Consider the following 22,596-nt stretch of genomic DNA (forward strand, 5'->3'; position numbering starts at 1 on the left):
GACTGTGAGTCTGTCCAAAACAAATGCTAGGCTCTGGGATACACCAGGGAATTGCCTGTACGTCAGCCACCATGTGCCACTACAGCTGAGCAGCCTGTGTGCTATCCAGTGTTAATGCCTGTCATTCAGACCGCTGCCATTACAGACTTCATATTTTGGCCATTTCTCAGGACATGGTAGCAAACCATTTGGAGGAAAGGACACATTTTTCTGACTCCAGTGACAGCAGGGGCACCTCATCAATGGCCTTTAGATTCTTTGTAGTGAGAGACATGACGCCTAAGAAACCCATCCTATTGAGGGACTAGTGGATGGAAATTTTCAAGCCAAAAAACCTAGCCCTTCATCCCTTGCGCTAGGGTTCCTGTGCCTTCCCCATCACGCCATGGGGAGCAAGCGATAGGCCACTGAGCCCGTGACTCTCACACTCCAACGTCCTTAGGAGTTGAAACGATGGTGGATTGTGCTGCATGACAAGTGAGAAGCAGGATGTTGTGGGAGCACCACACTGCAGCCCGAGATAAACCACTGTCAGAAAATTATGCCTCCTTCTGTCTCTTAGGCAGACCAGTTTCTGTTCCCAGAGCGAGAGCTCTCAATCCTAGCTCTCTCCTCGAGACGCTGCTAAAACTGAAGAACTCCAACGTGTCTCCCTGGACCTTGTGATTAGAAAGCAAATGTTCATTTGAGAAGGTACACTCAACAACAACTCCGCCTGGTGATGGTTGTTTGATACTAAATTTCTTAAGATTCACCTGTTGTGCCAAGTAGGGCAGAAAGGTGAAATTGTTCTTTTAAACTGAGTGCTTGTGGGGCTGTGAGATGGCTCAGTGGGTAGAGACACTTGCAGCCAAGTCTGACAACCTGAGTTCAATGCCTGGGACTCATGCTATAGAAGGAGAGAAGCAACCCCCACAAGATGTCCTCTGATGGTGATGACGCACATCTGTAATCCCAGCACTCGGGAGGCAGAGGCAGGTGGGTCTCTGTGAGTTCTAGGCCAGCCTGGTCTACAGAGTGAGTTCCAGGGCAGCCAAGGCTACACAGAGAAACTCTATCTCAAAACAAAAATAAAAATAAGAGATACACTAAAAAAGGGGGGGCATAAAAAAATGACACAGGATATCAATACAGTAAAGTTGCATATTTTTGTTTTGTATATCATTAAACATCTCCCAATGTCAATGCAATTTTCACAACTTGGCCTACAGTTTATCAAATATATCAAGACAAACCAAAACATTGACCAGCTTTCTCTCTAGGAAAACATTTTAAAGTCATCCATGAAGCACGGGGGCTCTGAGAAAATGCTTCATGGTTGAGTAAGAGGAATTGTGTTTTAAAATAATATAGCATGTGGTATTCTGCATCTCCTCAGAAAATCGCACAGCTGACAGGCAAAGCGACCCCCTGGGAAGTCCCACAGAAAAGGAATCTGTTGTGTTTAATCTAAAATCATCCACGGCTGTTTGCCATGACTTCTGCTCATGAAGCGCAGGACCAGAATCAGAGGACAGGCTCCGCGCATGGCTCTGGGTGCTGCCTTTAAACACTGTGTGTGAATCTGCGCCACTCGGATCTAGACAGTAATGTCAATGTACGGAAGTAATTCAAATACTGTGAGGAAAGCAAATGATGAGGTAGAGTCAGGTAGCTCCCCACCCGTTCTCCTACATGATAAAGCTTACTGAGTGAGCAGTCCCTGAGTGCCAGAGGCATGTGCAGAGTGGAGTGCCCCCACTCCTTAAGCCTCAGAGCACAGTAGTGATGCTGCAGCGGTGGGGCTTCCTAAGAGGTTGGAGAGATGGCTGGCGCAGCGGTCAAGCAGCCTGCACACTGCTCTCAAAGGATCTGCGTTTGATTCCCTCTGAGTTCAATACCTCGCCCTCCTCTAGTGACTGCCAGCTGTGTGACTCTAGCTCCGGGAGATCTAACACTCTCTTCTGGCTTCTGAAGGCACTGTATTCATGTGTACAAACACACACATGCACACACACACACACACACACACACACACACACACACACACACACACACAAGACTGTCTAAGTATCTGCATTGCGAGGTGGCGACCAATACACACAGAAACGGAATTCCTAAAACTTCTGCACTCTGAGCCATTTCTACAGTGGTCTGCTATACATTTACATATTTGATATTAAAACCAAGAACTCATGATTTTAACCATGGTTTCAATAGTACATCGCAGTACCTTTAATATTGGGAGGGCTTCTGGGATCCCTTTTGGAGTCCCGGGGAAATCCTCCGGCCCTCTTTTTGCAGATAAATCTGAAAAATAAAGGAAGTGAAGAAAAAAAGAAAAAGATGAGGAAGAAGCAAGATCAAGACAGAAGGAAAAAAGGAAAAACAAAGGGAAATACAGAAGGACAGAGAGAAAGACAAAGTGAAAATACAGAAGTGAATACCACCATCAAGATAGTGAGCTAAATCAGTCATCATTTTCACTATTTATTGATCCTAAAATGACTCACCACTAGAATTTGACAAATTATCAGAATGTTTCTTTTGTGTCCTTAAAGTTTTATTTATATAAAACAATCCTTTTAAAAAAACTCAAGAATTTTGTTTCAACAAGATGGTGTCATGCTAGTCACTGTTCTACAGAGTCCATTTAAAAGAATGGAACTTTATGGACTAAAACAAACACCAAAGAAACTCAGTCTGAATTAGGAGAATATAAATTGTAAGTATTTATAAGGCAATACTACATTTTCTATTTTATAATATACTTGGTAATTCCTACTAACCAACATAATACGTGATTCATAAATTCCAATATTGATGGCAGCGCTGTAACAAAAAATAAAAAACCTGGGTCTTGTTTAGCCTGGTTATGAATGAACAGTATAAAACAATAATCTTCCAAAAGTAACTAGTGCTTGAAACAATACAATTAAATAAGCAATAGACTTTTAAAGACAAGAAATCTAGAAAATGTCTCTTGGCTATAGAAAAGATAGAAAATATTTTTGGACTCACAAACTAGGAAGATAATAAAATAGTAAATATAAGGCAAGGAGCTTGGGAAAGGAAATCACAGAGTGCAGGAAGACCGGAGGGTGAGTGGGGTGTGGGGGCACAGGTTGGTAATCCCAACATCTGGAAAATAGAGGCAAGAAGATCAGGAGTTCACGTCCAGCCTTTGCTACACTGTGAGTTTGAACATATACCTTGAGGCCAGCCTGGGCTAATTGCGACTCCATCTAATTAAAAACAAAAACAACAAAAATAGGTGCAAACAGCAACAGGCTAGTGGATCAATGGAATCGAACTGAAGACCCAGAGATGACTCCACACACATTTGCTCACTTGATTTTTGTCAAAGAAGCCAAATCCATTCAATGGAAAAACGACAGCATCTTCAACAAATGGTGCTGGTCTAACTGGATGCCTACATGTAGAAAAATGCAATTAGACCCCTACTTGTCACCATGCACAAAACTCAAGTCCAAGTGGATTAAAGACCTCAACCTAAAACCAGAGACGTTGACCCAGTTAGAGGAAAAAGTGGGGAAGAGTCTGGAACACATAGGCACAGGAGACAACTTCCTGAACAGAACACCAACAGCCCAGGCCTTAACGTCAACAATTAATAAATGGGACCTTATGAGGCTGAGAAGCTTCTGTAAGGCAGGCGACACTGTCAAGAGAACAAAGCAACAGCCTACAGACTGGGAAAAGATCTTCACCAACCCCTCATCTGACAAAGGTCTAATATCCAAAATATATAAAGAATTCAAGAAATTAAACACCACCAAATCAAATAACCCAATAGAGAAGTGGGGCTCAGAACTAAACAGAGAATTCTCAACAGAGGAAAATCAAATGACTGAGAAACACTTAAAGAAATGCTCGACTCCCTTAGTCATCAGAGAAATGCAAATCAAAATGACACTGAGATTCCATCTTACACCCATCAGAATGGCTAAGATCAGTAACTCAACTGACACCACATGCTGGCAAGGATGTGGAGAGAGAGGAACACTCCTTCATTGCTGGTGGGAATACAAACTAGTACAACCACTTTGGAAATCTATCTGGCACTTTCTCAGAAAACTGGTAATAGGGCTTCCTCAAGACCCAGCTATTCCACTCTTTGGAATATACCCAGAAGATGCACTACCACACAACAGGGACATATGCCCAACCATGTTCATAGCTGCCTTATTCATAATAGCCAGAACCTGGAAACAGCCTAAATGCCCCTCAGTAGAAGAATGGATAAAGAAACTGTGGTATATTTACACTATGGAATACTACTCAGCTATTAGAAACAAGGAATTCCCGAAATTTGTGGACAAATGGATTGAACTAGAAATTATCATAATGAGTGAGTTCACCCAGAAGCAAAAAGAGTTAAATGGTATATACTCACTTATATCGAGACACTAGACCAAGGGGTACGCCCCCATGAAAAACTTTACCTACTAGGAAAGTGGGTCAGAGGGGAGGACATCCTATTGAGACTTTAGGTGTGAGAAGCCTGGGAGAATGAGGAAATAGAAGGATCCAGAGGGTCCTGGAAAACTACAGGTGGGTCTGGGCCTTGGGGTCCTCCTCAAACTATGGCACCAGCCAAGGAAAATATAGGCAGTAAATTTCGAACCCCTACCCAGTCTAGCCGATGGACAGGACATTCTCCACCGTTAAGTGGAGAGGGAGATCTGACTTTCACACAAACTATGGTGCCCCCATATTGGACCATGTCCCTTGGATGGGGAGGCCTGGTGGCACCCAGAGGAAGGATAATAGGTCACCAAGGAGAGACTCGATACCCTATGAGCATATACAGGGGGAGGAGGTCCCCCTCAGTCACAGACATAGGGGAAGGGAATAGAGGGGGAAGCGGGAGGGAGGGAGGAATGGGAGGATACAAGGGATGGGCTAACAACTGAGATGTAATACGAATAAATTAATAAAAAATTTTTAAAAAATAGGTGCAAAGCCTACTTCTCCTATTGGATACTATGACTATTCTGAAGAGAGAAACTGGGCAGCCATTTTAGAGCCTTAAGGAGCAGCAGTGATGGCAAATCAGGAATGAGAGAATAAATATGGTAGACAGTTGCTTCCTCCCATGAATACTTCTTGAGGAGTGTTTCTCTGTGTCAGGCAGGGCGGTGAGGGCCCAGGATGCAGCACACAAAGACATTTTCTTAACTCTTGATGTGTCTGTGAGAAACGAATGAGGAAAAGTATAAAAGGGGGTGAGAAAGAAACAAAGGAGAATGAGTGCAGAGAAAGAGGAGCGGATGGCAGTTAGGGATGGAGAGGGCGATAAACAGGTGAGGGAAAGGCAGAGCCTTGCCCACCATCAAACCATAGGGCATCTAACCGTCTCTTGGATCTGGTTAAACCTGCGCCATTGTCTCTCTTACAATAAATCATCAGTGAGGCCCAATAATGGCATGCCTAGCTCCTGCTAGCGGCAGTTATCCTGTATTCTGATTTGTGCTTACATCGCTACATTTGTCTATGCTAACAATCTCATCATGTATTTCATCCGTCATTTACCATCAGATTTTTTTAATTTTCTCTTCGGGCTTCCCAAAGACTCTAATATTTCACTTAATCGCAATGTGATCTCTGCCACCATCACAATGTCCAGATTTTCCAATTTATAGCAGTGAATCACCTCGCTGATCTGCCAGAGGAGATAAACCCACTGCAAGGAGAAAATGCAAATCAAAATCATTAACAGTATATCGTGTAAAGAGGCAACATTTTCACATTTTCATCTTCCCTTGAGCCTCCTCTAATCACAACCAAGTGTTATGTAAGCTTCGTGTTAATGTATCTTAGTCATGAACAACATAAGGTGACTTCAATGAAATATTTAACAATAAATATGTTTACAAAATTCCACAAATATTCACCTGCTCTTAGTGTGTATGCCTGTAGCTACAGTGGAAATTTTATAGTGTCATTTTTCTGTATTGTCAAATATTTACTATATTCTCAAAATACAAAGTCAGCCAAGTGGGCAGGTGTTTCTGGCTCCACGTCAGGTGCTTAGAAAATGACTGTCATGCCTACATCCCCAAAGATGGCAGATGAACCAGCCAGCATTCCCTGGGACCTATGATGGAACAATATTATCTGTCCATATCATTACCTAATAGAGAACATGAACAAAGTGTCAGATCCGTGAATCCCAGTACAATTAGTTGTAGGAAGCACACTAGAGCTAAAGAATTTAGTGGTAAATATTTTATCTTAAGTTCCCTGTTTTACAGTGTTCAAATCCTCCCAGTTTCTCCTTCCAATAGAAAAATAGCTCTGTTAAATAATATATGTATGTAATATATGTTATGTGTGTGTGATGTACATGTTATCATGGGGAAAAAAGCACCCTGATGTTCCTGACTTATTGTCTCTTATTCTTCTTATTATTATTACTCTTCTTATCGAATGCCATCCAAACTCATATGGCCTAGACATGTTGTATTTGTTCCTTCCTTTAAAAAATGAAACAGATTTCACTCTCTGAAACCAAACTGGGCCAGGGGACAGCAGCACACACTCTGAGAAAGGCTAACTGGGCACAACAAAGAATAACTTGTTAGTGCACACATCTGCCAAGGGTAGGAGTTACAGGGTGGGTAATAGGGGAGGCCTAGGTGAGAGCCGCGTGCTTAGCCTGAATTAACACAAACAAACAAAACCAAGTACTTTGTTAGTGCTGATCTTGTAAAAATACTTTGGGAAGTCGCCTCTGGATACGCTGAGCCTTTGAATTCCTAGCTTGCACTTCTGCCATAAAAATGTTATTATGTCCACAACGATATCCTTATCTGGCTGAGCATCCTAAAAAGAAAATGATGGGTGCGTGAGTAAGAACATTACTGTGGCCGTGATATTCCATGCGAGTCAGGCAACACCCCTGTAAATGGTAACGCACCCCAATCTGCCTACCCCTCTTCAGTCGGCGCACTCAGGTGAGGGCAGGACATAGGCCGAGGGAACCACGTGGGTTTTCCCACAGATCAGGAGGGTTCACACCTTAGCAGTGAGGCTCCCCGCGTCTCACCTTGCACTCGGCGGTGACGCCAGTTTGGCTCTCTTAAAAATATATATAATAAGTCCGAAACATTTTCATCCAAGCATGTAAAGCAAGAAGTCCTCTCCAACTGGCCAAAATGTAGTGTTTTCTTTCAAAATTTCTTGTAAAGAACTGAAGAAGTGAAGGCTACAGTAGGAACGGGAGCGGGAAGAGCACGCGGAGGGAGTGGGGACAGAATACAGAGGAGGGTGGAGAGAGGAAAGGTGAGAGGATGCAGGGCAGGGTGGGGACGGGCTGTGGGGAGGAGGAACCACATGCTGCGAGGAAGATGGGGAGAGGAGATGAGGAGGGAACCCAGGCAGCTGTGGGAGAGGGAGCAGGGACACCATGCAAGGGAGGGTCGAGAGAAACTGAGCAGAACTGCACTGTGGGCCTGAACATGTGGCCCATGATGGGCAAGCTTTCTCTCTGGCTAGCTGGCTCTTTCCAGAAAAAAAAGGGGGGAAGGGGACTCTGTATCTAAACTGGGAGGTAAGTGAAGTTCATGATTAAAATAAAACAAGTGCGGACCTCCTAGGGAACGCTGAGATTTAACTTGGTATGTGTCACAGCTCCCTGCAACACTCGGGAACAAAACAGATACCAAAGGCTGGTAAATGTGCACGAACTGGAGTCAAACTGAGCTGAACTAAGACACACCCTGTATTCTTCACAAATGTGTAAGCGAAAGGCCTTTACCCTTTTAAGCCTTGATTTTTCTTTTTTATTAAGTTTGCCCACTATAATAATTGCATTTTCTGCTTGTCTTTTAAAATTAAATGCCTGGCAGGGCCCGCTGGTGCAGGCCTGTAATCCCAGGTCTTTACTGCTTGGGAGGCCAAGTGGACATAGCTCCAAGGCCTAGCCTGGGCAACTTAATGACATTCTGTAAAAAGTGGGCTGGGAAGGTAACTCTGAGTTAGAATACTTGCCTCGTCATGTGCAGCCCTATGTTCTCTCTGAAGGACAGAGAGAAAAAAATGTCTACCACGGGTTCCAAAATATTCTTAAAAAGTCAGAAGAAACAGAAATATTGTTAAGAGCAGAGCATTTTTAATCCCCTCTGTGTTTCATCTACCTAAAAAAGTATATTAATGCAAAGCTTTATAATTACAGTTTCCACTTTCCATAATCATAAACCAAAATTTCAAATGAAAGTCATGAGAATTCCAGTATTGTATACAAACCAGATTATGAATGAACCAGGAAGAAAACCTATTAGGATACCACTACTCAAAACTGGCTTCCCGGGAAAGCTCAGAGACACCCTGGGGACCCTGGGATTCAAATTTAAACATAGTGCCAGGAGACTAGGGATGGTGCAGCTCAGTGGTAGGACACTTGTCAACTCAAACTTTGGAGTCAGTCCCTTCTTGTCCTGCCCTGGGGTAGGGGGAAGAGAGAAGAAGGGAGGGAAAGCAGAAAGAGAAAAAAAGGAGAAGAAAAAAAGGGAAAGAGGAGGGCAGAGGAGAGAGGGGTGGAAAGTGCCAGAGCCAACAAGCTCATGATTCATAGGAGCCTGAGATACACAGGAAGTCCCTCTTTACGAATCCAAAAATGGAGGGGTGGGGCAGACCTGAGCCACTGCACATGGGCCATTTCTAAATTCTGGCCAGGATGTGAGAAGTGACAATAAGCAGGCATGCCATCATGGGCTGAAAAGCACCATGGCCATGTTTCACTAAACATATACAGTCTCCCTCAGAAACCCTGCCTGGGTCCCCTCATCACTGCATGAAACGCAGCTAGTCCGAGACTTTTCCCTAAAGGACCCCCAAAAATGATGACAAGAAGAAGAAGCTGAAGGTTTCACATCAGTGGCCAACTCGATGATGGATTCTAATCAGCAAATAAATAATAACTTTAGGAGCAGATCCTGCCATGTGTTTTAAACCCGGCCTTAAGCTAGGTCAGATTATTAAAAGGTATTTCCTTCCACGCTGCTGTGATATATTTTAAAGAGGTACTTCACCTTGGAAGGGACACAAACACAGAAATGAAGAATTGCCGCCAAATTAAAAATATCTTCCGTGTAGGCACAACTCTTCATACACGACTCTGCATGTGAAAAGCAGAAGCAAATGAGAGCAGGATGTCAACTGTGAAGCATCAAGTACAAAACACAGACGGGTTGCAGCGATGGCATAAATGATATCTGCACTATTTATCGCGTCAGTGTCTACACGCCAATAAGCCATTTAAAACATGGCCGGTCGTGTCAAAATGAATCTCAGTAGCTCCAATTCAACTAAAATAGGCTAGCGTTTTTACTCCCAATCCACCATACATACGTCAACTATGTCCAAAGAGAAATGGAAGGGAGCATGACAATATTACAATAATCTAAAATGTGGCAAGTGGAGAAAGTGTATAAAGGCATTTATCAGGAATAACGTTAATGATGATGCTAGGAGAAAGTCGATCACTATGGGGACAAATGATTTGCTGCGAGCGAGCGAGAGTGTATGTAACGCCTAAAAGAGCATGGAAAACACAGAAACATGGAAGAAAATAATTCTCGCTCACCTAAAAGCGGACCGGATGTTAAATTATGCATATGATATCTTATCATTAAATCACTGCAGTCCTAGAATGCAAAACACTGCATGCTGGAAAGAAGCAACACAGCCAGACTTGCTCTTTGCTCAGTTTGGTCGCCTCCTTCACCCTTTGCCCCTCAGTGGTTGCTCAGCAGCCCGGCTGGCGTCGCCCTGACGGTAGCGCGCGCGCGCGCGCGCGCACACACACACACACACACACACACACACACACACACACACACAGGACCTCCTCCTCGTGTCAAGGGCAGGTCCAAAGCCAAAGACCAGGCTTTCTCACATAAGGTGATTTCTTTTTCCAGAAAATCAGACACTCACCATGGCAAGCTATGTGTTTTAGATAAATGTGGGCAGGCTGTCCTTCCTTATCATTATCCAGAGGAAAGATGAGCCCTCTGCTCCTCTTCATGTTCATCAGTGGCTCTATCGCAACCAGAAGAATTAAATCCTTCTCTGCTCTTTTTGCCTCGGGGCTATCCTGCTTCTGAGAAAGGTAATTAGCAAGTCAACATCACACCAACAAGATAAAAACAAAACAAAGGAAGAGCTTTGCCTGTGTTACCTGGAGAAATTGGATAAGCTGTCCGGCTAGTGACTCAAATAAGCCCCATTCTTCGTAATTAAACGCCAACTTGGCAAATTTCACAACAGCGCCCATAGAAAGGAGATTCTTCCTTTCCACCATATGCTCCAGGAGATGTGTTTTTGGGAAATCAAGCTTTCCGTTTGTACCAACATTTGAAACTAGAAATGAGAGAGAAATGTCTGGGTGTCATTCATACAAAGAGACATTTATTAGATATTATAGCTATCAGACACTTTCAGGCTCTAGGCAAACAATGAGAAAGAAATGGGCACCTGAGTCTGCAAGGTAGCGGGACAAATGAGAAACCTAAGTGGACGAATGCTCTGGAGACAAATAGGAGGGGTATCAAGCACAGGTGTGAGGGAGGACATCCCTTCCGGCCACTCAGAAAAAGGAACATGGCAAGCTGGAGAGATGCTCAGAGGCTAAGAACACCTGCTGCTCTTGCTGAGGACCCAGGTTTGGTTGTCAGCACCCGCATAGCAACTCCAACCCTCTGTAATTCAAATTCCAGGGAGTCCAGTGGCTTCTTCTCACCTCTGTAGCCACCAAGGCAACGGGGCGATAGGCACATATGTGGTGCACACACATGCATTCAGGCAAAATCCGTACACATAAAATAAAAATAAATAAATAAATCTCTTTTTTTGTTGTTGTTGTTGTTAGATGGAGGAGGAATTCATGTAGAATATAAAAAACTGGCAACGATGAGTTAGCCTTGTAGACAGCTTGACATTAGGAATAAATAAGACCTAAAGACAGAAATGTGTTCACCTAGTGATCAAATAACCTCAGTAGCTATATCCACAGCAGGTGGCATGATCAGCTATGAGCTAAAAATCATCATCATCATCATCATCAAACAAGGGAAGGCAGAGGGAGAAAGGGCAGCCAAGGAGAGCGTTTAGTGAAAAGAAAGAGCTAACAGTAGCAAGGACTGCAGAACCTACAGAGCGGTGTGGGACGAAGCACTGAGAAGTGAGACCCGTCGGTGAGCAAAAAGGAGACTTACTGTTTCTCAATAGCATGGTGGGGACAGAGGCTGCCTAATAGACAGATGGGCAGAAGGAAAGGCTTGAGAGCAGTGAATGCACGCAACTCTCTTCGCACCCATGGAAGAAGATGAAAGAGGATGTAGGATAAAGGGACTGCTTGGAAGAATTTGAGTGAAAGACACAAAGAAATGGAAATGTACTCCTGTTTCAAAGAAAATTCTGTCCAGGGTACTGTGGATACAGGCAAATTCTAGAATCTGAGTGGATGAGATCAAAGAAATTCTCACTTGACAATTTTTTCCCCTAACAATGGGAGTAGGAACTGTCTCTGACTCTGTTGCCTGCCTCTGGGTCCCTTTCACATAGCTGGGCTGCCTTGTCTGGCCTCAGTGGGAGAGGATGCACTTACCCCTGCTGTGACTTGATGTGCCAAGGTGGGTTGGTACTCATGGGGGGGGGTCTCCCCTTCTCTGAGAAGGGGAGAAACTGGGAGGGGAGGAAGAAGAGAACTGGGATCAGGCTGCAAAGTGATTAAATACATAAGTAAATAGAAGGAAAAATAATTAACAGAAGAAAGATTTTTTCATATAAAATATTCTGGTCATGGTTTCCCCTCTCCCAATTCCTCTCAGAACTTTTTTTAATGAAGACATGAGGCCAAAGTATGGCATCAGAGGCTCACTGCCTTCTGGTGGACAGACACACACATACACACACTAAAGTTACACAAGCTAACATCTGGCTTCTCACCTCTCCTCCTAGGTAGACATTACAGCCAAATCAGCTAGCTATTGCAAGGCCACAGAAGGTTAAGTTCATGCGGAAGGAAAATGAAATAGGCAAGCACTTTCAAAGTAAGCATCCTTCACCACAGGAAGCAGAAAAGTAGGATGGAGTGAAGGAGAACTTAAGGACGAGTATCCTCTCAGAAGCAAGAGGTGAGAATCCGATGCCTCGAGGAAGGCACAAGTGTGGAGTGCATCCGACGTCTACCAGTGGTGAGCACAACGCCAGAATGGAAAAAACAGAACATAAATGAGAGACCTGGAAATTCACATTGAAGAGCCCTCTCAGAAGTAATAGAAAGGAACAAAAGGGACAAATAAGAAGATGGGGGGGGGAGTATTGGTGGTGAATATACAAATGCTGGTTTATAAATGTAAAAATGTTGATAGTTTGTTTAATATGCGACTTGATGAAGGAGAGGTAGACATAGAGAGGAAACAAAAAGTAGTAGGAAGTATTTTTAAAAATATAAGAGCTCGGGCTGGAGAGATGTTTCAGAGGTTAAGAGCACTGACTGCTCTTCCAAAGGTCCTGAGTTCAATTCCCAGCAACCACATGGTGGCTCACAACTACCTATAATGAGATCTTCTGGCATGCAGGTGTAAATGCAGGCAGAACACTGTATACATAATAAATAAATATATCATATATATATGAGCTCAAAATGCCTCTTGCATCACTGGACCCAGTATGATGAAACACAAAAATAACATAAGACAGATAGATGTATAAAAGCTACAATCTATAAGACAAGGAGGTTTAACTAACACCGAACTTCCCCCACAGAAACCTTGTGTCCAAGACATGGCGATAGGATAATGCAGATGTTAAAACAAACAAGCTCTATAGATAAGTAAGATTTTATATCCATTGTCCAGAGGCTTCAAAGTCCTCAGTGTTTAGACTTCAGCAAAAAGAAGTAAGTTCGGATAGATGAAACGAAAAGTGGTAAGTAGCCATGAGAAGACAAAGTAATAGGACCATTGACTGCCTTGCAAACTGTAGGGCAATGAGAAGGCAGAGGTTCTTAAATATGGCACAAAAGGAATTAACTATAAAGGATGTACTGGCAAAATGAACTACATTAAAATGCGAGCATTTCTGGGGGCTGGAGAAATAACTCAGCAGTTAAAAGTACTCGCTGCTCTTCCAGAAAATTCAGACTTGATTCCCAGAACCCACAAAGTGGTTGACAACCATCGGTAATTTTATTCCAGGGGATCAGGCACCCTCTTCTGGCCTCCACCGGCACCAAGCACACACGAGTGGCAGACAGACATAAATGCAGCCAAAAGACTCAGGCACATAAAAATAAAAGTAAGAATTATTATCACAACAGATCCCATTAAGAGAATGCAAAGAGGGGCTGGAAAGAGGGTCCAGTCTGTAAAGTGTTTGCTGTGCACACATGACTTCAGCTTACCCATGTAAAACACCAGACATGGTAGCACGCTCTGTAATTCAGAGCTAATGAGGCAGAGACAGGAGGATCCCTGGGCTGGCTGGCCAGTCGCTCTAACAAAATCAGTGACCCTGTCTCCAAAAAAAAAGTGACCAAGGGAGACAACTGAATTTATTCTCTTGCAAGAGTGTACACACACACACACACACGTACATGCACACACACATACATACACGCACATATACATGTACACACAGAGCACTCTATGAATAAAAAACCCTTAACAAATCAGGAATTGAGGAAGCTGTCTTCATCTGAAAAAAATTCCACAAAAGCCCTTTGGCAAATGTCTGAACTGATGGTAAAACATCTGTGATCAAGTTGGGACAAGGAGGTCAACTAACAGCATGGGTTTCTGGTGACTCTAGTCACCAGAATAAATCAAGAAATGGAGAAAAAAAAAGAAACTAAGAGATTAAAACCTGGAAAGAAAAAATGTAGTTGTCATTATTAAAAAATGATTATATATTTTAGAAAATAAAAAAAAACTATAATGAATTATTTATAAACATGGTCACTGACTTCAAGGTCAAATGCAAACTTGATACTAATTTATCATCCTGCTGAAGGTATTTGTTATTGGTGTCTCTATAAAATATTAACATTTTATTTACACATCAAAAGTTCTTTCCCGGCCATAAAGAGCTCTGAGACAACATCGCGGAGCTCCACTTCATCGGTCACCAGCGGTCCAGTCTGCAGGATTCGCCTGTTTGAGTCAGAGAGAGCTTCCAAGACGGCCAGAAACCGGGACGAGGTGCTATCGAACAACTCATCCAACAGCCGCTCCGTGACCGTCCGTGGCCACAGCATCTAGAGCATGGAGAGACAAAACCACAGCTGCCAGGAAGCAGAGGCTACAGCCTGCTCAGCCAACCCTGAGGGAGCACTGAGTCCTACAGGGACACGGCTGCTGCCAGGCCATTTATGTCTCTACAAACTCCACTTAAAGACTGCTGGTTCTTATACGCAGCCAGTGTTTCCAAGGCAGCACTGTGAACACTTATCAAGGTAGCACTGTCTCCAGGAGCTTTGTGGCACCTGAGTGACAGTTGTAGGAGGAGCTTAGTCAGCCTGACGCTCACTTAGGGGTGCCTTTTAGATTCAAGGTGGAATGTCTGGAAATTAAGGTCTGACAATGTTGATAAATGCTGCAGGGAATTCTCACACACCGCGTTCTCAAACTCAAATCTGAGGCACCATTTTATTGTGTAAATAACTAGGGGGTTAGTGGTTAATGCTATGGAAGGCTTGATCAGATAGATACAGATACAGATACAGGTACACATACAGGTACAGGTACAGATACAGATCATACAGATACAGGTACAGGTACAGGTACAGGTACAGGTACAGGTACAGATGATACAGATACAGATACAGGTACAGGTACACGTACAGGTACAGGTACAGATACAGATACAGATACAGATGATACAGATACAGATACAGATACAGATGATACAGATACAGATACAGGTACAGATACAGGTACACATACAGGTACAGGTACAGATACAGATCATACAGATACAGATACAGGTACAGGTACACGTACAGGTACAGGTACAGATACAGATGATACAGATACAGATACAGATACAGGTACACATACAGGTACAGGTACAGATACAGATCATACAGATACAGATACAGATACAGGTACACATACAGGTACAGATACAGATGATACAGATACAGGTACAGATACAGGTACACATACAGGTACAGATACAGATCATACAGATACAGATACAGATACAGGTACAGGTACAGGTACAGGTACAGGTACAGATACAGATGATACAGATACAGATACAGGTACAGGTACACGTACAGGTACAGGTACAGATACAGATACAGATACAGATACAGATGATACAGATACAGATACAGATGATACAGATACAGATACAGGTACACATACAGGTACAGGTACAGATACAGATCATACAGATACAGATACAGGTACAGGTACACGTACAGGTACAGGTACAGGTACAGATACAGATACAGATGATACAGATACAGGTACAGATACAGGTACACATACAGGTACAGGTACAGATACAGATCATACAGATACAGATACAGATACAGATACAGATGATACAGATACAGATACAGGTACAGATACAGATAAAGCAGTTGTGTAGGCCTCTTAGATTCCAGCCACCCTCCAGCACTGGGCCACAGCTACATCACCTACAGGTGCTTACTTTAAAACTATTCTCTCTGATGAATAGCCTGTTCTTTGCTTATAGATTGTCAATAAGGAAGTTGCAGCTGGGAAATGCCATCCATTTCCTAGGACTAGCTACCCCACCCAGTTGCCTCTATGTCTTTGATTCTATGGCCAATTGTACATTAAAAACCTCCAGAAAACTTGACCTCTGTGCCTTGCTCTCTCTCTATGAACAGAGGTGAGGGCTCCTCTGAAGACCTGTACTAGAGGTTAAGACAGTGCCTTTAAAATATATTTAAATACTATAATAAGCTTTTATAAGTAAAATGCTATTTTCCCCTAATTGGTGAAAAGAACAGCTAGCCTGGGCTACATAGTGAATTCTAGACCACCCTAGGCTACAAAGTGAGACTCTGTATCCAAAAAAAGAAAAATGGTTTTCTAAACAAGAACTTTTCATTGAATGAAGCCTAAAATAACTGAATTTTAATATAATATTATCCAGAAATGTAAATATTTCTGAAGATGTATTTAATTTTGCTACAGGAATGACTACAGCTCACAACGGGGTGCTATGTAATGACAGCCCTGCAGTTCAGCTATCTAAATTGAGTTTCCACAAGGAAAAAAGAAAAGGTCTATGAGGAAGAAGAACAAATTGCCCCTGTCCTGTGACACAGAGGGCAGCACTGCTATTTAATGATACCTGGTGCTGGTCCTCCAACAGCACAGGCAAGAAACTGCCTGCAGTGTGGCCCCACCCTCAGCAGCCAGGGAACACTGAGCAGTGTGGGATATGATTCTTTTCAGGGATCAATAGTCAAAACTGTCATACTCAATACCAGTGGATTGGCCGGGTGCCCCCAGATAACACTGTAAATATTATTAATGTAAAAGGAAAAGGGGAGAATCATCTGTAAATAGTGTAAGCTCTAAGGTGAGAGCACGGGGCATTGGTGCCATGAGAAGGCACTGCACTCAGGCGTGCAGTCCGGAGCTGCCAGCCGCGGTGTGTGACTCTGAGCTAGTGGTGGAAAGCCTCTGAGTCCTGACTTCCTCGTGTACAGTGCAGAAGCATCATGTGCTTTCCAAGCTCACTTCTGGGTCCTGCGATCCAGTGGCACTTCTGTCAGAACCTTCTTACCTCCTCCTCCCCCGCCCCCACCCTTGCCTTCATTTCCAGACCCTGCATAGCCACTCAGAGAGGAGAGCTGGCTGACACCACCTAGAACAGTCTAGAAAAGCTTCGAGGAAGGAGGAGAACTGAGCCCACAGGACACTGAGCTCAGAAAGGCAGCAGGGAAGAGTTCAGAAAGAAGGGGGGAAGAGAGGGCAGGAAGACTGGAGGGTGGGAAGAAAAGGTTGAACTCCACAAAGAGTATCTGGCTCACTCCCCCAGGATGGCACTTAATGCTGATGTTGGGAGGGGCTGTGTGACAAGGAGTGTGCCACTTGCATGCTGGGCATCGGGGCTCCTCCCTGCCATCCTCTCCAGCAGAAAAGCCAGCAACGTCTAAATAATAAGAGTTGGTCCTAAATCATAAGGCCTGGTCCTGAACAGCCATTTAGCAGGCCCCCGGGCAAATCCACTGGCCCCTAACTCCAGTGGGAAATTATTTTTATATCTTCTGAGAAGTGGGGGTTGTTTGTTACTGTGGTATTGTCTATTCGTGACACTCCCGACGGTAAACCTACAGCTAATGAGAAAACCTCAACACTAGTGTCAAGTGGCCAAAGGCAGAGACCTGTGCACGCCTACTCAGGGGACCTTCCATTTACACGGGGCTTCACACAAATCTTTCCCAAGCTCATCTCAGCAACTCGCCCACTAACATTGCAAAAACTGGGATAACAGAAGGCGCAGAAAAAGAGAAAGGGATGCTGTGGGCTCTCTCTCAGTTGGGGAGACATGCCTTTGCTCTAAAACCTGGGGCAGGATTTAATCCTTAGCAACTAGGCTTAACCGATACAAGGGAGTGGGCGGGGCTTGCCGCAGGACTCTGGAGAAGGCAGGCCTTGGGGACTTACGCTTTGAGCTTCCTTTAGGTTGATTCTAATCTTCGGTCTAAACACTGTTTTGTTTTTTCTTCTAGACTCAAATACTCCCCTTTTGAAGATCATCACGGCCATCTGTGTCCACGACAAGAACCGTACATGAAATAACAACAGGACGCACGCCTCGGCCGCCGAGGTTCAGCGCTTAATCAATGGTGCTGGGTGGTAAATTCCTTCCATTTCATGAAATTTTCATACCTTTATCGTGGCTTCTCTGTAGTATCTTCTGGAATCATCTAGAGATCCAGAGGAACTCATTAAGTCCAGTTGCCTCAACTCATCAATTTTAGCTAAACCACGCCGAGCAAATGCCTGTGTTGCAATTAAAACAAATTTAATTGACAATAAGTTGGAGAGCTGTGATTAAAAATGTATAAAAACGGTATGTTTTGATGTCTGAGGCATTTGATTTAATCTGAATTAAACTGCGGGCTGCTGTTGACTCCTTATAACACAGCAGCCCTCCAATCTATCATTGCCTATGAGCACCATTAAGCTCTATAAATCTAAAGTTAATAAACATCCTGACATATTGACTTTATGAATTATAGAATTGTTAGATGAAAGCCAAAATGGGGGTTAAACAGAACCTCTGTGCAGAGTACTGCTCCCCTAGGAATGCAAACACGAGCAAGCTCACACTCGAATACACACACGCACGTGCACGTGCATCCCAAAAGGGTCTTCATGAATTTCAACCTTGCTGGCATAGCATGCCATGCAATCTCTCCAACTGCTCACATGAGGACCACCACAGTGTGAGGCGTCTCAAACGCCTTCTTCATTTTCAAATCTCCAGAACCCACCGTACAGGAAGTCTGAAGAGGGACAAAGAGGCTGGGAGAGGGCAGGCTAGCTCGTGGAACCATCCCCACCACTGCGACAATTCTCCAGAGCCAGTAACAAGGGTACAGAAGACCCCTTGAGAAGAGTTAAATAGCAAAAGATTACATCATGGGTGACTACATAGCACAACAGATTGCACATCGGACTTCCAAAATTTTGTGTCATTGATTTTATCTTTTTTAAAAATACTTTACCCATATCTTTTAATAAAGTTCCAGCTACAAAACTCAAATTAATGAATGTATAAAAGTTTCCAATAAGCAAGACTCCCGACAGGAATCAAAAGGTCAAAACTACCCACGTTCTGGTCCCTATCGTTTCAGCGGCCATGTTGCATACTGAGCCTCCCCTGGCACACTCAAGTTAAACATGCATATGTGGTGAGCAGCTTCTAGAATTGCCCTGAGCTGTAAAAATATCCTAGCAGGGTTTGAATTCAGCTGCTCCTGCAGCTGAGAACTGCTACACTTAACTGTTCGGAATTAATTCAGGTGCAGGGGAAAAGTGTAAGAAACCATTAATGGTCATATTATGCATATCAGGTTGTGGGCAGGAGTAGATATAAGCACAGCTATAACATGCTGTGCCCTGCGCCAGGCTCCTAGCCAAGGGCCTAAGGGAGCACTGAGTTGCAAGCAACAGTCCTCTTACTAGGCCGTGCGTGCATCCTGGGGCAAGGATGTGTAGGCCTGAACAAAGAGGTATGGTTTTCTAATATTCTCCAAGGCTGCATTCACTGACAAGTGAATGAATGCCGTGGACAATAGAGAAGATGCCTTTAAACGTATACTAAGGTTCTGTGCAGGGCAATGGGAACCTCTGCCAGCTTGTTACATGCCAAATGTTCCATCTAAAAGACATACTAAAGTGGGGGGCAGTGGAATAGATATAACAAGTAAGTCTGGAGGCAGAGAAAACTCCAGATAAATGTATAATAGATGCAATGGAGTCTAAAACTAAGCAGGGAAGGAAGGAGCATCCATGTAAGAACAAATTGAGGAAAAGAAAGATGCTGGGATCTAAGAGCAGAAAAGGCCAAAGAGGGCTGTGGAGATGGTGCCATGGGTGTGGCGCTTGCTACACAAGCAAGGAGACCTGAGTTTGAAAGCCCGGAACCCAAGCAAAGCCAGACAGTAGCTCCCATCTGTAGTTGCAGCATTACAGAGGCAGAGAGAGGCAAACCTCTGGAACCTCATGGGCCGACTAGCTTGGAGTTAGCCCAAGCAGACAAGAGACTGTCTGAAACAGTGAAAGGCAAGGACCAAGACCCAAGGCTCTGACCTCTGCATGTGCTGTGGTACCTGTGTGCACACACATACACATACGTGTGCGCACGCGCGCGCACACACACACACACACACACACACACACACACACACACACACGCATGTACACACCATACATGCAGAAGAATAAGAAATAAAAAGAGGAAAACTGACAGAGCAAAAAGTCAAGAAGAAAGAGCAAAACGTGCAGAAAGAAAACCAGGAAACGGGATCGCCAAGAAAATGTCTTCAGATAAAACCAGGAGCTTTTTCACTTTGCTTCATCTCAGTTCTCTGACCAGTGTGTTGCTTTGAGACATCTGAAGGGGACAGGGCTTTCTAAACTGTGTGTCAAACGCTGAAGCCATCGGATTAGAAAGCCACATACCTCCCCGTGGATGCCAGCCTGGCAGTCATAGTGGCACTGGCAGACAGCGGTGTAGAGAGTGGCTCTCCATGTCAGATACCTGACGGACAGGAGTGGGACAGAGGACTCCATGCACATGCTGGCCCACAGCAGGAATTCTAAGGCCTGGGAAGCAGAGAGCACAGCTGAATTGATTCTCATCTCTCATACGATCCATAATAATATTCATTAGAATCACCAAAGTGTACACTCTGGGTTCAGATTGTTGGCTACTCCTATCAGTTACTGTAAACGCTGAGTCAAAGAATATTAGCATTTTATAGTTTCATGTATGTGTCTGTGTGTGTGTACTTGTCTGTGTGTACATGTATGTGTGGCATGTGGAGGCCCAAGTCAACACTGAGTGTCTTCCCCAATTGTTCTCCATCTTATTTTTTGAAACAGAGTCTCTCACTGAGCCCAGGCCTCCTGACACAGCTGGACTGGCTGGCCAGCTCATCCCCAGGATATGACCATCTCCGGCTCCCCAGTGCAGACATCACAGATGTGCAGCTGTGCCTGGCTTCTTTTTAAACATACAGGGTCTGGAAATCAAACTCAGGAGTTCATGTTTGTAAAGCAAGCATTTTACCAAGAGCCCATCTCCCCCACTCCACCCCTAATTTTTGTTTTTAATTTAAGTTGAGAAAGCCCCAAATCTCAAAGTAGCTGTTTTAGTGTCTTTATTGTACTAGAATAGTTCCTAAAGAGGCCTATGAGCTGAGCCTGTAGTGTAGGAGCTACTCAAAGCTGCTAGCTGGTCTATGGAATTGGTGGGTTATTTTGGTTTGGAAGGCTGAGGAAGTGGAAATGGTTTAGCACTGGAGAGTCCAGTCCTCATTAGAGACAGACTGAAATCAGATAAACCTAGGCTGCATTGCCATTTCAGTGTCTATCTAGACCTCAGTCTTCTCATCTGTGGGATGGGTATTTTAACGCATCCCAGCCATGCTGCTCTGGAGAAAGAACCAACGTGCACGATGGGCAAGAGCAGTTAGTACTCAGTACACTTTCAAGTATTTGTCCTAGCTAGGGTTCCTATTGCTGTGACGAAACACCAGGACCAAAATCAAACTGGGGAAGACAAACAAAGGGTTTATCTGGCTTACACTTCCACACTGTAGTTCATTGTTGAAAGAAGTCAACTCAAGCCGGACAGGAACCTGGAGGCAGGAGCTGATGCAGAGGTCAGAGGTCATGGAGGGGTGCTGCTTACTGGCTTGTTCCTTGTGGCTTGCTCAGCCTGCTTTCTTATAGAACTGATCACTAACCCAAGGGTGGCCCCACCCACAATGGCTGGGCCTTCCCACATCAGTCACTAAGAGAAAACAGTAGAGGCTTGCCCACAGCCCAGTCTTAAGGTTCCTTCCTCTCAGATGCCTCTAGCCTGTGTCAAGTTGACATGAAACTATGCCACGCAGTACTCTAGAAACGGCGCCAACAGGACCGAACACAGGAAAGCTGACAAGTGCCCTGGATTCTTACGTGATGACAACTGTGGGCAGCCGAGTAAAACCTCTCTTCCAGTGAGAAAATACGCCTCCGATAACTAAAGCATAAATTCTCCAGTGGATCAGTGACCAGCCTTGGGAGGGAAATGCACCTGAAAGGTCACGTGGCTTTGTGGACACCGAACAAAGCCACCAGGTTCATGTGGTGTTCAGTAGTGAAAACAAGAAGGACAGGGGTGGCAGTCAGGCCCCATGGCCACCTTGGGTGTCTCAGAAGAGGAAAGAGCAGGATGTCCTGTGTCTAGCTAGTTTCAGTGCCAAAGGAGAAGAAAGTGCTGGATGTAGATGAGGATGTAACAGCAGTGGGCAAGTCTTCTGCATCCTTCTCATCGCTGTAACCCCACACCACCCCGCAAGTAGTACGCACGCTGTAAGTACTTAACTGGCAAACTGACCTTCACTAAAGGGGCAGTTCACCAAGCCAGTGTGGAAATACTTCAAGCAATCATAGAAACGGAAAAGCTGGAAGCCCCCCATCCCCCCATCCCCCCACCCCCGTCTAACTGTCTCCCCATCAACATCACCAGCACCGACACTGGACATCCACATCCTCCCCTACCAAGAGTTCCTACCCTAATAACAAGAAACATGAGAAAATAACAACAACAACTTCATAATCTAAACTAAAATCCACCTTGGTATGCTTCCGGCACTTGGTCATAGCTAGATCTTCTGGAAAAGTACCAAGCAAACCCAAAATGCACTTCCAAACACAGCCTTCCAAGGACCTGAGAATACCCAAGTAGCCTCTGTGAACTCCCTGAGTTCTGGGATTACAGGAGTATGCCACACCAGGCTATAGAACTGGTGAACGCCATCCCCCTTGGTCAGCCCCATGTTGCCTTTGGTGCTTTTTGTCACTGCTGCTGCAGCTCTTT

General features: G+C 44.3%; 1 protein-coding gene across 4 annotated transcripts in view; it reads right to left on the reverse strand.

The window, feature by feature from the left end:
* Nucleotides 1–22,596, reverse strand: part of CFAP54 (cilia and flagella associated protein 54) — a 296,457-nt gene that overhangs the window by 240,596 nt on the left and 33,265 nt on the right. For 2 of the 4 annotated variants that reach the window (XM_084796149.1, XM_084796146.1), the window contains exons 6-15: nucleotides 20,190–20,333; nucleotides 17,889–18,002; nucleotides 17,664–17,765; nucleotides 14,065–14,263; nucleotides 10,184–10,365; nucleotides 9,940–10,105; nucleotides 9,036–9,121; nucleotides 6,694–6,828; nucleotides 5,536–5,686; nucleotides 2,213–2,289 (exon numbers count right to left, since the gene is read on the reverse strand). In XM_084796149.1, the coding sequence (XP_084652275.1) occupies nucleotides 2,213–2,289; nucleotides 5,536–5,686; nucleotides 6,694–6,828; nucleotides 9,036–9,121; nucleotides 9,940–10,105; nucleotides 10,184–10,365; nucleotides 14,065–14,263; nucleotides 17,664–17,765; nucleotides 17,889–18,002; nucleotides 20,190–20,333 (1,356 nt within the window). The remainder of the gene's footprint in view (nucleotides 1–2,212; nucleotides 2,290–5,535; nucleotides 5,687–6,693; nucleotides 6,829–9,035; nucleotides 9,122–9,939; nucleotides 10,106–10,183; nucleotides 10,366–14,064; nucleotides 14,264–17,663; nucleotides 17,766–17,888; nucleotides 18,003–20,189; nucleotides 20,334–22,596) is intronic. The other 2 variants (XM_084796148.1, XM_084796147.1) reach the window with 2 other exon arrangements.

Source organism: Acomys minous (assembly GCF_964271855.1).
Source record: "Acomys minous genome assembly, chromosome: 9".
NCBI classification, from domain to species: Eukaryota; Metazoa; Chordata; class Mammalia; order Rodentia; family Muridae; genus Acomys; species Acomys minous.